Source organism: Dermacentor variabilis, chromosome 3 (assembly GCF_050947875.1).
Source record: "Dermacentor variabilis isolate Ectoservices chromosome 3, ASM5094787v1, whole genome shotgun sequence".
NCBI lineage: Eukaryota > Metazoa > Arthropoda > Arachnida > Ixodida > Ixodidae > Dermacentor > Dermacentor variabilis.
In genome coordinates, this window is record NC_134570.1 from 227,246,451 (window position 1) to 227,260,868 (window position 14,418).

Here is a 14,418-nt window from a genome sequence, read left to right on the forward strand (position 1 = left end):
ATGCTCATCCGTTTGCATCTTGCCAACGTAGTGACTCCTACTGCCGCTCTGTTATGGAACGTATTCGCGGATAATCTCGCCCACTTTACGCTCGGCTCCGTCGGCAGTCGAAAAACTTCAAGATCGAAAATTCTATATTATACCGGTACGTATTTCATCCCGAAGGACACCGTTAGGTTCCCGTCGTTCCCCGATCACTTCGGGGCCACATACTGGAGACCTTTCACGACGATCCCATTGCCGGTCACTTTGGTTTCCATAAAACCTACGAGCGAATTCGCAGCCGCTTCTCTTGGCTTGGACTGGCAACCAGCTTAGCGAAATACGTGGCTTCCTGTTCGCTCTGCCAACATCGCAAACGACTGACCTCACCTCCAACTGGACTGTTCCAACCTGTCCAGTGTCCAGAAGCTCCTTTCGCAGTCATTGGTATCGACCTCCATGGACCGCTACCCTTATCCACTGGCGGTAAACGATGGATCGTCACAGCTGTCGACCACTTGACACGGTACGCTGAAACAGCCTCACTATCTTCGGGATTCGCAGAAGAGGTTGCAGCCTTTTTCTTGGAAGCCATCTTTTTACGCACGGAGCCCCACGTGTCCTTTTAAGTGAACACGGCACGACCGTTCTGTCTAAACTTCTCGACAATGTTCTCCGTGCGTCCAATACCATCCATAAAACGACTTCCAGCTACCACCCTCAAACTAATGGTCTCACAGAGCGCTTTCATCGCACGCTGTCCGACATGATATCAATGTACATCAACCCTGACCACACCAACTGGGATGTCATTCTACCATTCGTCACTTTCGCATACAATACGGCCGTCCAACGCACTACGGTGTACTCGCCCTTTTTCCTTGTGCATGGTCGCCAACCGATCACTACCCTCGACGTTTCTTTCTTCGGTGTCCCCGTGCCCTCGTCCACATCAATGTGTGAGCAGTTCGTTTCGGGCATTACTCGGTGTCGCCAACGTGCTAGCCTCAACACCGACGCCAGTCAGCAAGACCGCCAAGCTCGGTATGATGCATCCCACCGCGTCGTTTCCTTCCACCCTGGAGACGAAGTGTTGCTGTGGACCCCAGTTCGCGCTCCTGGCTTATGCGAGAAATTTCCGTTCCGTTTTATCGGACCCTACATTGTTCGGGAATAGACTTCGCCAGTTAACTATCGCGTCACTCCAGTTGTTCCGCCACAGAGATTGCGCATGTTTCGCGTTTAAAGCCTTTATTACGCATGCAAGCGGCCGGGTTGGCCGCTTGCATGCGCGGTGGAAATTGTGCGAGCATTACATTACTCCTTCATTTTCTTCACCTGTATATATTCATGATCATGGCCAGCGTCATCGTCTTCAGCGCGCGACCTGCAAAATAAACCGTCGTGGTTTAACAGCTGTTTCGCAGTAGTATAGATTCAGCATTCAGAGTCTTTCGTTTTTTGTATACGGGAAACACCTGCACTTTAGCGGTTATAGTACAGATGCAGTATACAGTGTGTTCCATTTTCTGAAAACGAGAAGCACCTGTACTTTAACGGTTATAGTACAGATTCAGCACACAGCCTTCCGTTTGCGAGATACAAAATCACTCGCATATTGTATTACGGTCTCTCTTTTAAGGCTGTCCGTTCTACGGAAATGACGGTTCTTTATTAACGGTAACACAGTACCAGCAGATTTGCCGTAAAACAAGGGAAAATTTTTTACAGTGTAGTCACGCAGCTGACGCCGGCTCCCGCTTTCTGCCTGGGGGCCCCGACGGAGCCGAGCCGGCGAAACGGAACACCTGCAGCCGCATTAGCACGCCAGGCGTTGCGTGAGGGGGCACCGGCGCGACGTCACCAGCTCGCTTCGAAGGAGCAGGGCGTCGCGTCGATGCCCGGATGGTGGCCGCTGCTGCTGCCTCGATCTCTCGTCGCGCAGGACGTCGGTGGCATGCTGCGTCCATGATTTCTCAGCAATATCGTCTAAATGATTTCGGCCTACAGTCAAAATACTCACGGTGACAAAAATAACCCGCACAAATTTAATCGCAAGACTCGATAACATACCCTGCAGCGAAACTCGGAAACATTACTCGCAGCGCAAAGCTCGAAAGACCACTCAGCGGCGTTCAGCTGGACATTAATGCTTTCGCCTTCACAACTCTTCTTAGGTGTCCCCGGATTTTTTTTTTTTTTTTGGAATCGGGTCGAGTATGCTGTGGCCATGGAATTAAACTAAACTGCCCAATGTCGCCGCAATAGAGGGCTCTGCAGTGCCGTTGATCCACTCTGAAGCGTGTGTTCAACTGCACGAGCGCCAGCCGTATGTATATGTGGCCGCCGGGATTATCGGACCCGCGACTTCGTTTTTAGCAGCGCAACGCCACATCCACTAGTAGGTGGATAAGCATGAAGACAGGGCAGAGCACATTTAGGAAGGAAAAAGAAAAGAATGAGTTTTTGCGAGTAGACCCAACGAGAAGTCTCTGCGGTCGCATTGGGGCTCCACCCTCAACGCGATGGATCATGCGCTCGTCAGAAGTTATGGAGTGGCAAACATGCATCGCTATGTTCAATTCTTTTCTGTGCATATACCTCTGCTCACAATGTTTTCTATACCAGTCTCAGAACATCGCATTAGCATGCAAGTCATCGCTGCATCCACGTCGTATACAATGAGGTCATATGGAGTTGTTCTTGCGTTTAAGCAAAAGTAGCAAGCATTTACACAAGTTGGAAATTAAATATAAATGCACACATCATGTGTTTCCTTGCATAGTGTTTAATTGGAACGTTTTGAAAAAAAAAAGAAAACAGGCAGCGCACATTTTCGAGGCTGCGAGTGTTACTCGATAAAGATTTCCCGTGACCCAGTTCACTCTGGCGTGCATTAATGAAATTTCACACAGTGCTAGGGGTACATCTCTCGAGGCTACAGAAAAATATTCAGCTACTTCTTGGCAGCTATTTTTTCGACGGTCTGAAGACTGACCAAAATGGTAGCATGGAGCCAGTAGTGTACAGGGCAGTTAATACCTTTTGGAATCTCAAAGGCAACACACCCCAACACATTTCTCAACAAATAACGGCGGCATACAAAAGAGATGCCCCATCGTATGACGCCGTTAAATACTGGCATCGGCAGTTGAAATATGGAGAGAACTTAGTCGAGGAAACGGCACAGATTTTTGGTCCCCCTCATTCAGCCATTGTTGGGGACCCTGTTACAAAAACGAAAACAGTCATTTGGACGGTGACTGCATAATGATTCAAGAATTAGCTTCACGAACAGTGTAGCATACCTAGAAAATGTCATTCAGGATCAAATGTCGGCGCGTTGGGTTGCTCACTTGCTTTCAGGTGTTTTAAAGAAGGACCGAATGAGCTCTCGCTGTGAACGTTTGTCTACGTGCCTTAGGAGCGAAGATTGAGCATGCTTAATGAAACGCGGGTTTATTATGTACTAGAAACCAAACGCCAGTCTAAAACATAGACGCGCACTGACTCAACAGCCCCCAGAAAAGGTACACGTGCAATCTTCAGCTAGCAAAGTGATGCTGTTAGTTTTCTGATTAGCAAGAAGTAGTGATGACACATTTCTGTGCGACAGGTACCACGGTAACGGGGACAGATTATGCTAACTCGGTGACAAAAATTAAGGGAAGCCATCAAAATCATCAGGTTGCTGTCAAAAGGCGTCCTGCTCTTGCATGACAATGCTCAACTCGCACGTTGACCAAATGGAAGCACGCTCCCGTGGATATGAAATTCCTGGCCATTCATCATACTCTCCCGGCCTGGTGCCCTCAGATGTCCACATATGAAGTTATGTTTGAAAAGCAGACAGTTTCCTGACGGTGATCGCCCAAGTCATGATGCGAAAGCCGAGCTGATGACTGGCGTGGATTTCTGTTGCAGCTGTGCATAGAAAGATAAGCAAATATTCTAACGTTCGTGCTTGTAAGCCGACAGGAAGTGACTCAGGGGAAATATTTATTGCCTGCACGTGACGCGGTTAATGATATATATTCCGGACCGCACAGGCCAGCCACCGGCACAACCGTTCCTTTCTGCCCTCGTAGATCCATACCTCTTGTGCCCCAGACGGCACGCACCAAGGCGCCAAGATTCGGACTGTCGCTCAGTGTTTTATTAAGGAATTGCTAGAGTACAAAAAATAACGTTGACAATTTTTATGTTCTTGTACGTTCCGTTCGTGCCACAATCGTATTATGCACGGAGTCATGGCTAGGCTCTCCTGTACTTAATTCTCAAATATTTTCGGCGGTGTACTACTGTTTTCGACGCCACCGTTACTCTCTCGGTGGCGGCGCCTTTATTCTTGTCAAAGCTTGCGTACCTTGCATACGTTTGCCTGGAGAGTTCAGCTCTTGATGTCGAGTCTGCTTTGTAGGCTGCGCCTGGCAAACAGTGAAAGCTTTGCGCGATTCGGTCGTTTTGTCGACAACCTAGTGCATCCTACTAACAGTTCTTTAAGCTTTCTCAATCCCTTGAGAATATCAGATATTGTCAAGTTTTGATTGGAGGTGATTCTAAGCTTCCTGGGGTTGACTGGTCATGCGATGTTCCTAGGGCTATCATCCGTAGTAGGTTATCCTCCGCATTTTTTATACGACTGACACACATGCGTATCACCAATGTTGCCGTAATGCGCAGGGAGACGACGGTAAAGGCCATGTTCTACATTTACTGTTGTAGAATACCCCTGATATTGTATCTGATGTCCATGTTTCACCGGGTCTGAGCGACCACAATGTCGTTGTCACTTATGCACTCGAGAGTGTATCCGTTGCAAATAAAACTCCAAGGGACGTTGTTCGTGCGCAACGATGCCCATTGTGAGGACATCAATTGAGCATTTGAATGCTATGTTCCATCGTTCGATACGACAGCAGACGATCTCACCGCCGAGCAGTTGTGGAGAAAATTGTAAGAAAAACTATTTTATGCGCAATAAATGTTGGTACCAACCCCAGTAATTTTATTACAACGTCACAGAGGCAAGCCGTGCTTTAATCGGCAAGTGCACGCGTGCTACGCAGGATACCACGAGTGTACTTGAAGTGGAAACGACGCATAAACTTAGATAATTTAACACAATCCAAAAAGTTGATGCTTGATTTTGATAACGTAGATACAGCAGCCAAGCAACCCTATTTTTCTAGGCTTGTTGATCAGTCCATAAACCACTAGAACGAATTATGCAGGTCTATTCGACGAAATGGCAAAGATTACAATTCTGTACCCACACCACCCACACTAAATCACTTAGACACGATTATTCATGATGAAGAGAGTAAAATCGTAGCGTTTAGTAAATGCATATTTCTATTTTGTGTTTACCCAACGTCAATGTTCATTTTCCGATGAATACAGACAAATTTGCCTCGGATCACTTTTAGTTTTTCCTGTGTAAGGAGGCTACTAGAAAGTATTTCGCCTCCAAGAAGCATGCGTTCCAAATGATGCTCAAGTAGCATTTATTAGAAACTGCTGTAGCTTGTTGGTGTATTTTTGTCATGTCTTTCAAAAGTGTTTTACTGAAAGTAGGGTGCCAAGCTGAAGACAGGAAATTCAGTCTGTGCCTATACATAATATAGAATACTGTGCCTATACATAAGAGTGGACCCAGGAACTGTGTTGGGAACCAAAAACCGGTGTCTTCGACTAGCTTTACATGCAATATAACGTATATATAGTTGCGTTATGTCGCACTAAATTGTTAAACATAACATCATTGATACTTATAAACTTGAACTTAAACAACGCTTCTCATGTCCGACACAAGCGACAGAATTTACACACAATTTGATCCTAGCAAATAACAAGACAGGTCACTGGCAATTTTTTTTAGGCTTTCGGAAGGCGTTTGATGTTCTCCCTTATAACTTACTCATTACTACATGAAGCTCTTACAACAACGCCGATAAGAGAATTGCACGGATAGCTGAGTACCTTTATTTAGGAAACGGCAAAAATGGTGAGCTTTTAAATTCAAAAACCACGATATGATTATAAGGCACGTTGTAGTAGTGGACTCCGGATTATTTTTGATCACATGCGATTCTTTAAAGTGCCCCAAACGCACAGTACACCCAATGCATATCAACATCAGTTCTTGGGCACTTTCTGCGATAACCTCTGGTCTGCCCCAGGGATTCGTATTATGGCCCATTTTGTTTTTAGGGTATGTACAGTCAATCACAAAATCTTACGAACCATGGGATCTCATAAAACTTTCACTTTCTACGCAGCCTGTAACAGTAGTCAGTAAACCCTAATGTCACATTGCTGTTCACTTGTACTGGTAGAGGCTGTAACTGTGGATACTCGGCTGTGTGTGAAGCTGCGCACACATTCAGCTTTTTCTCACATCTCGTGTTCCGTAAAAGTTTGTGGGTACTGTACATGACTGAAATTACTAGGGGTGTTGCATAACAGTATAGAATGTTCACAAGCGGCTCTGTGGTAAGTAGAATTAATACTTTCTATTGCAATAGCAAATATATGGACGCTCCAGGCGAACTTGCGTCGTCGGCCCCGCCGAGATGTTCCGTATAAGGATCACGTGCGATAAGATGGCAACCGCGCACCGGATGGCGTATTTTCGTTTTGTAAATGGCGCATGCACGAGAAGGATGCGGCGCGTTTTCTTTACTGGGCCTCGGCCTTAAGTAAAGCTTCTTTCCTCCTCCTGACGCACGTGCGCATGCGTGCGTTGAGAGAGAGAGAAGTGCCGCGATTGCGCCTAGGTGTTAGGGGCGCAGGCAGGCCCGCGGATAAATACTCCGTAATGAGCTCCTGCTCCGCTCGTTTTCGTGGCGTAGCGTTCACAGCACCGCGGTTGTGATTGGGAGGTAAGTCGTTCGAATGCGCGCTAAAACGTTTTTTTTTGTTCTTTAAAGTTGTTTTTATCTCGGCTTAACCACCTGGCCTGACACGGAGGGTTCCTGCCGAGGATAGCGAAGCGACCGGGCGTGAACCGAGTGGTCGCAGGCCCACGAATAATGACACGTTGTTGCTGCGAATTTGTTGTCTGGTATGCTTCACAGTTACAGACTCTGTATTGGCTGCTGTGATGCTGTTCCAAGAGTAGTGAAGTTGCGGTTCTCGCGTAGCTGTCGCGTAGGGACGAACGGAACAAAACGCGCACTCCTCCGTAGTGCCTAGGCGCAATCTCCAGGTTTCTCTCTCGGAACTCACACAGGCGCACAAGCGCCGGGAAACGGCGGCGTAGCCTGGCCGACGCTGTGGCTGCCGCTCGAACGTGCTCGACCGCTGCCTGCACGCGCTCCCTCCCTCTCCGCCGACATCGGAGGGCCCCCTTCCTAGCGCACGACTGAAATAAAGTCCAGGTAAATTGTGCACATGGTATCGCTAGTGTGGGGTTGCGCGATCCGGGACAGATGCACCAGGCAGCACCGGCAGCGTAGGCTTCGAACGAGGCGCAGTGTGATGCCGTAGTTAGAAATCGCGACCTGCCACAGGTTCTCGTTGCTGCCCTGGCCTGTAGACGCAGAAGCCCCAAAAGTAGACCGTCTGGCAGCTCGGTACTTGCGTGGAGATAGCGCAAGTGTTGATCACTCACGTTGTTGACATAGAAATGATTCTACGATACAGAGCCCCGATACCGAGCCCTCAAGAATGTCTGAAACAGAACGTGTGCTAAGCTAGGTAACACTATGTTCACTGCACCTTACCCAATTTTATGCTCAGTGCTCCGGAAAAAAAAAAAAAAAACTTTCACCCACTTGAGCGACAGAAAAAAAAAAAAACCTTATTGATTGCCTTTTGCATAAAGGTGTCCATGCCATTGGAAAACAATGCATTGCGGAACACTTTATTCAAATTTTTCATGATTTAACTTCAAGTGCATCTGATCGCGCAGGTCCCAGCCGTAAATTATGTCGTGTAGATCGCGACGTTGCATATCTTCCTGGCATGGTGTCTGCATCAAAGAACGAACTCACCCCCTGTGCCCGGTGACATCCCAAACGCATCCTTGAGCCCTGTGCAGAGTTGAGTGCATGTTTACTAGCGATTATTTTTCGCACGTCTTTGGTTTCAGAGACCCTTCCTGTGGACGGGCGATCAGTGCACTTTGTAGCGGTGCTTAAGGAAGGCGCAGTAACTTTGATAACAAACTAATTACGACCCTTTTCCCTAGCGTCTTACGGCTTCAAACTGTTGAATTACATCACAGAAAACCAGATGCAAAATGTTTTGGACAAAAACAATATTCTCACACCTGTTTAACATGACTTTAGAAAAGGCTTCTTTATAGTTAATCAGTTGGCTTCAGTAGTCCATAATTTTGCGAGCATTCTTGAAAAAACCTAGTACGATGGATGTCGTATCCCTGGATTTTAGAAATTTTGTTGACCTTCCTTGCTACTTGATGTCAATTTAGAGGCGTGAGAAGATAAATCTCCCTACGTGTCTAATTAACTGGATATCTGCACACTTAACCGTACACAATTTGCCAGCATAAGCGACTTCTCTTTTCTTGAACTGCCAGTTACTTCGGGCATTCCTCAAGGTAGCATGCTTGATCTTTTATTTTTAATATATAATATCGGTATAGTTACGGGGATGTTGAGAGTATAGAAAGACTGTATTTACAATATAGGTACAAGATGAGTCAGAGTAGTTAAGATGGCCGACCACCAACAACACGCAGAAGCCAGCGCCCTCGCGACCTTCTGTCTTCTTTCATCCTACTGTAACAGGACCGCCGGGTGGCGAAGCGCCGTCTCGGCGCATGGTAGGCGAATAATGGCGAGTGAAGTATGGCTTCAGCCGCGAAACGTGCACGACGTCAAGAGGCGTCGGTCTTGAGGATGCATCAAACTGTAGCGGCGAAATCTCGTAATTTACGCCGTTAACTTGACCTAGGACTTCATAAGGCCCTGTGTAGTGAGAGAGACGTATCTGGGAGAGGCCAACCCGACATGGTGAACAAAGGAGCACCTAAGCACCTGGCGCGAACTAACATCGCAGTGGCACAGGTAATGATGCTCTTTTTGTATATCCTGCGAGGCTAATAAACGACACCGGGCGACTTGAAGCGCCATGTGAGCGCGGTCGAGGACTTCACGAGCATACTCAGTTGCAACACGTGGCACACAAGGGATAGTGGTGTCACACGGAAATGTGGGGTCAGGACCATAAAGAAGACCATCGTGTGTTAGCTACCTACGTATGGAGCTCACGTGTTGAGGCCATGCGACGCGATAACCTTTTTTTTTTTCTTCTCTTGAGAGTGGGAGTCTTGGTTTAGTTCATGTTTTCATTAGACAACTTGTCTCCCGGTTATTCTACCCATTGTTTTTTCAGGAATCGCTTGCCTACGTTCGTAGTGCACAAGAAACAGCGCCGGACTGGATGCCTTTATTGGACGTTTCCACGTGTTTGCCAGACTCTTGAATGTGTCTTCGGTCACTTTAAATTTCAGTAGCGCTTTGTTTTTCTTATTTTGCTGAATAGCCTGCTCCCAAGCAATAAAGAAAAAGAGTCCATTCCTAAGAGAGATGTTACAACTTCGATAAAGCAATTACTTTTCAGAAATAGTTGTGTCGTCATCTGTCAGAGATGCACCACGGGCTCCTGGGGGCTTCTCGAAGGAGGTTGTCGAAGGACTTCACTTCCTTAAGGCTCGCTTTAGTATATATTTTCACTGCCTCCTGCGAAGAAATTTCTGATGTGTCTATGAGTGCATACACACATTGTTTCCTGTTCCCCATTATTATGCGCTTTATTTGCAATGTCATTACCTAGACGTATTTAAGCGTGTCCGTCGAATAATAGTTCCTCCAGGAATCAAGAACTTTTTTTTTTAAGTCCAGAGGGCCCGTGAACGAGCGGAGAGGCATGGCCTCTCAGTTCCGACATGGAACTAGCCAACGGCTGGGTAGGGACCTACCTAGCAGGCCCCGTGCCTAGCTCCTCAGGGCCCCAATAATGCTGTTTACTACTACTACTACTACATTAAGTTGTATTCGGCAACCCTTCCTGTCAAAGCATGGTTAAAGGGGGCTGTTGCGTGGCGTAGTCAACTAACTGCCGCTTGTGTCCACATGCTGGAATGATTGGTCACTGTTTTGTAGATTGTAAGGTAGCGGTGTTCTTCTGGAACACCCTCAAAAAACACTTAAAAAGGAAGTCACACCGTACACAATTCGTTTCCGACCTTTTAGTGATCCCTGTGACACACCATATGACGTGAGGTTCATGGTACTTGGCCTACATAGCCTTTTCCGCAATAGAATGTGTGGCAGGCACGCTGAACCACCGCGAAGGGCAGTTGTCCTCCTGTGCCTTGTCTGACTGTACTGCAGAATGGCTTGGGTGAGCTGCGCTGTAAAGGCCGTTCCTCTGTCGGTGATGAGGACTTCTGGAGCGCCATGTCGCCGCAGGATGTTCTCGACAAAGTATTTCGCCACTTCGGCTGCACTACCTTTCGGCAGTGCTTTCGTTTCAGCGAAGCGGGTGAGGTACCCGTCTCCACGACAATTCACTTGTTTCCGGTTGTTGACGTCGGAAAGGGTCCCAACAAGTCCATACCGATCTGCTGAAATGGTCGGCAAGGAGGCTCGATTGGCTGCAGTAATCCCGCTGGCCGTGTCGGTGGTGTCTTGCGTCGCTGACAGTCTCGGCGTGTCCTTGCATAACGGGCGACGTCGGCGGTCAGGCACGGCCAATAATACCTTTCCTGCATCCTCGATAGTGTCCGGGAGAATCCGAGGTATCCAGCGGTCAGATCGTCATGCAGGGCGTGCAATACTTCTGTACGTAGCCCTGAGGGAACAACAAGAATGTAGTTGGCGCGGACTGGTGAGAAGTTCTTCTTTACGAGTAGGTTGTTTTGAAGCGAGACCGAAGACAATCCTCGCCTAAATGCCCTAGGGACAACGTCGGTGTGCCCTTCCAAATACTCGACAAGATTTTTTCAGCTCCGGGTCTGCTCGTTGCTTTTCAGCGAAGTCGTTGGCACTTGAATGAATAGAATTTATTGATAGGAAAGACAGAGAGGTCGACCTGAGCTAGTGCGCTCTATAGTCTGCTACTCTGCACTGGGGAAGAGGGAAGGGGAGTGAAAGTAATGGCATGCATGATGATGATAAGATAAGTGGCGAGTGCTTATGTACATGAGACAGTTGCCTCGCTAGAGCCGCTCGTCGAGCTTGGTGTCCTGCAGGAACTTCAACAATACTTTTGTTGCACGCATTGAAATTGCAGTGTCAGGCCATGGGCCGAGGATAGCTTCCTCCGACAGTAGTTGTCTGCCAACGCAGGCTAGGAAACTGTCTAACGTCCTTTGCTCCAGCATATCTGCTGGGCAGTCGCACAGTACGTGTTGCAGTGTTTCGGGCATCTGGCAGTGTACAAAATCAGGGCTGTTCGACTGGTCGATGAGGTGTGCGTAGCGACGGGTGAAAGCAACTCCGAGCCGAATCCTGTGAAGCAATGATGTTTTGCTCCGTGTAAGCTTCGGGGGCAAACAGAATTTACCGTTTGGGTCAATCATATTTAGACGTCTGTGAATGTTATCAGAGTGGGCTCTGTGAGCCTTTGAAAGGTCCTGCATGAGTGCCTTGATCATGGAGTTGGTGTCAGGTCGCGAGTAGGCAATCCGTACTTCATCAGAGGAACAGGAGGCCGATCTTGCCTCACTGTCAGCGAGTTCATTATCAAGAACACCACAATGGCTAGGCACCCATTGAAAGGTGATCATGTGGCCACTTAACTCGGCACTGTGATAAAGTTCGACGATTTCCAGCCCGAGCAGATAGTATGGTCCTTTCTTTAAAAAGTATTTTAGCGCCTGCAGCGCTGATTTGGCATCGCAGAATATTGTCCATTTATGGGGTGTCTGCGTTCTCATAAAACGGACAGCCTCCCGTATTCCCGCAAGTTCCGCAGCCGTAGATGTCGATTTGTGGTCTAATCGAAATCGTTGAGTAATTCCAAGTTGTGGGATGACAAATGCGGCCGTTGTGGCAGATGGCGTGACCGAACCATCGGTATATACTTGTACAGTCCCACTATATAATGTAAATATATGGGACAGGGTGAGCTGCTTCAAGCCAATGGAGGAAACGTGAGATTTCTTCCTAATTCCGGGTATCTGAAGCCTCACTTGTGGTCTTGGCAATGTCCATGGAGGTGTCGCGGGGATGTCGGTGGCCTGGAATCTTGCAGGTACAATGCTTGCGTGACATGCAATAGCTTTAGAAAAAGCACAGTCAAGGTTGGTGCTTGGAAGTGTTGACAGTGGATGGTGTAAGTGTCTGGTTAGCAGGCGAAGATATGTTCGCACAGGTTCAGAAGACCTGTATATGTCGATAGGACAAGCCCGTGCTTCCGCTATTGTGCCCTTAGTTGACGTGCAGCGTGGCAAGCTAAGACATATCCGTAGTGCTTGTGCCTGAAGGCTCTCCAGCGTGCGTATACAAGATGACCCCATGTTAGATAACACAGGCATGCTGTAGCGTATGTAGCCCATAAAAGTGCCTGGTACACTTGGAGCAAACTTCGCTCAGAGGGGCCTCATCTCAGTCCTGATATTACACGAAGAACGTGTATGAAGTTGGTCAGTTTAGCCCTGAGCGCAGTAACATGTTTGGTCCAAGAAAGACTGCGGTCTATTATCACGCCAATATATCTCTGGTGGGTGACTAAATGGAGCGCCGTTCCGTCGACAACGATTGGATAATGTGACATTGATTTGCGCGTGAATGCCATGACTGCACACTTAGTTGCTGAGAGTTGCAGGCGGCTACGGCGCAAGTACTTCGCCGTTATGGTAGCCGCACGTTGGAGCCTTGCGCGCACTTGTGGACGTGTGACCCCATATGACCAAATACAGATATCATCCGCGTACGTACTGATACGCGCTGTTTCAGGTAGCTCGTCTGCAAGGCCCACCAGTATGATATTGAACAATATTGAGCTAAGGACACCACCCTGCGGAACACCCCTGCGAACGTCATGTCTATCAGTCTCGCCATCCGAAGTGGACATGAATATGGTGCGGCCACTGAGGTAACTCTGCAGCCATGCATAGATCCGCCCACCAACACCAATATACTCAAGCGCCTGAAGAATCGAATGGTGGAAGACGTTGTCGTAGGCACTTTTGATATCCAGAAATATTGCGCGTACCAGACGACGGCGTCTCTTTTCCTGTTGAACAGAAGATACTAGGTCGATCACACCGTCAATGGATGATCGGTGTCTTCTGAATCCACTTTTATCGAGTAGCCATTCCAGTCTGCTCAGTACCATCCGCTCCATCACTTTACCGACACAGCTTGCCAAGGCTATTGGCCGATAATGTGAGAGATCATGTGGGCATTTCCCAGGTTTTAGCAAAGCCACAAGACGACTGCACTTCCAGTGATTAGGCACAGTTGCTGTCTCCCACGTAGAGTTGTAGAGCGCCAGGAGAATTTCTCGAGCTTCTACTCCAAGATGACAAATCGCGGAGTATGTAATTCCGTCTGGTCCTGGACAAGTTGACCGGCGGGAAGAAGATATCGCAGCGCCGAGCTCGTGCATAATAAAAGGCACGTCCAGACGGTGATCACTTGATGACGGGAAAGTCAGTCGTGAATGGGTTAGTATATCGTTCGAGGAGCTCACGAGTAATTTGCAGAAGTCATCGGCGACCTCAACTTCACGCCGGCCTTGTCGTATGGCCACAGCGCTGAACGGGTGAAGCTGTTGTGGAGGCGAGCGAAGGCTTCGTAGAATTTTCCAAATTCTAGAGAGAGGTTTTCTCGGATCCAGAGAGCCACAGAATGATCTCCAGCGTTGTTTGTCAAGCTTCTCAAGGTGGCGCAGGACATGACGCTGAGCCCGGCGTGATGCAGTGACGTCTAATGGTGATTTGGCCCTTCTGTATTTCCGTTCTGCTCGACGCCGTATCGCGCGAAGTCGCTCGTACTGGTCAATAGATGATCTAGGTGAAGGTGCGCTGAGGTGTTTTGTTGTGTCACGTAAAGTTGCCGCGATGACATCTTCAATATTGTATGGTGCTTGGATGGCTTGACATGCGGTGGTCACAGATTTTCGAAATGTTGGCCAACCGATAGAACGTACAGTGTGCGGAGCTGGGGGATGTAACCATTTCAACTGAACATATGTTGGTAGGTGGTTACTTCCATGGGTGTCGAGATCAGTACACCATCGTGTAGCAGACAGCAGGCTTTTTGAAACAAACGCAATTTCCAGACAACTGCTGTAGTAAGAGCCTCGAAGGTATGTTGGCGAGCCATCATTGATCACCATCAAGCCTTAACAAGCATGAAGACAGCCAAGTCTCTAGCGCGGGCGTTCGTCGAAGCAGAGCCCCATATGGGATGGTGGGCATTAAAGTCACCGATGACTATGTGGGGACCCGGACAA

General features: G+C 48.1%; 1 protein-coding gene across 4 annotated transcripts in view; it reads right to left on the reverse strand.

The window, feature by feature from the left end:
• The window catches only part of LOC142576680 (uncharacterized), a 516,248-nt gene that overhangs the window by 104,561 nt on the left and 397,269 nt on the right, over positions 1-14,418 (reverse strand). Inside the window, exon 14 of one of the 4 annotated variants that reach the window (XM_075686912.1) lies at positions 1,721-1,942. The exons of the other annotated variants lie outside the window; for them this stretch is intronic. Coding sequence (XP_075543027.1) covers positions 1,802-1,942 — 141 coding nt within the window. The 3' untranslated portion in view covers positions 1,721-1,801. Of the gene's footprint in view, positions 1-1,720; positions 1,943-14,418 lie in introns of those variants that run through there. 4 annotated transcript variants of the gene reach the window in all.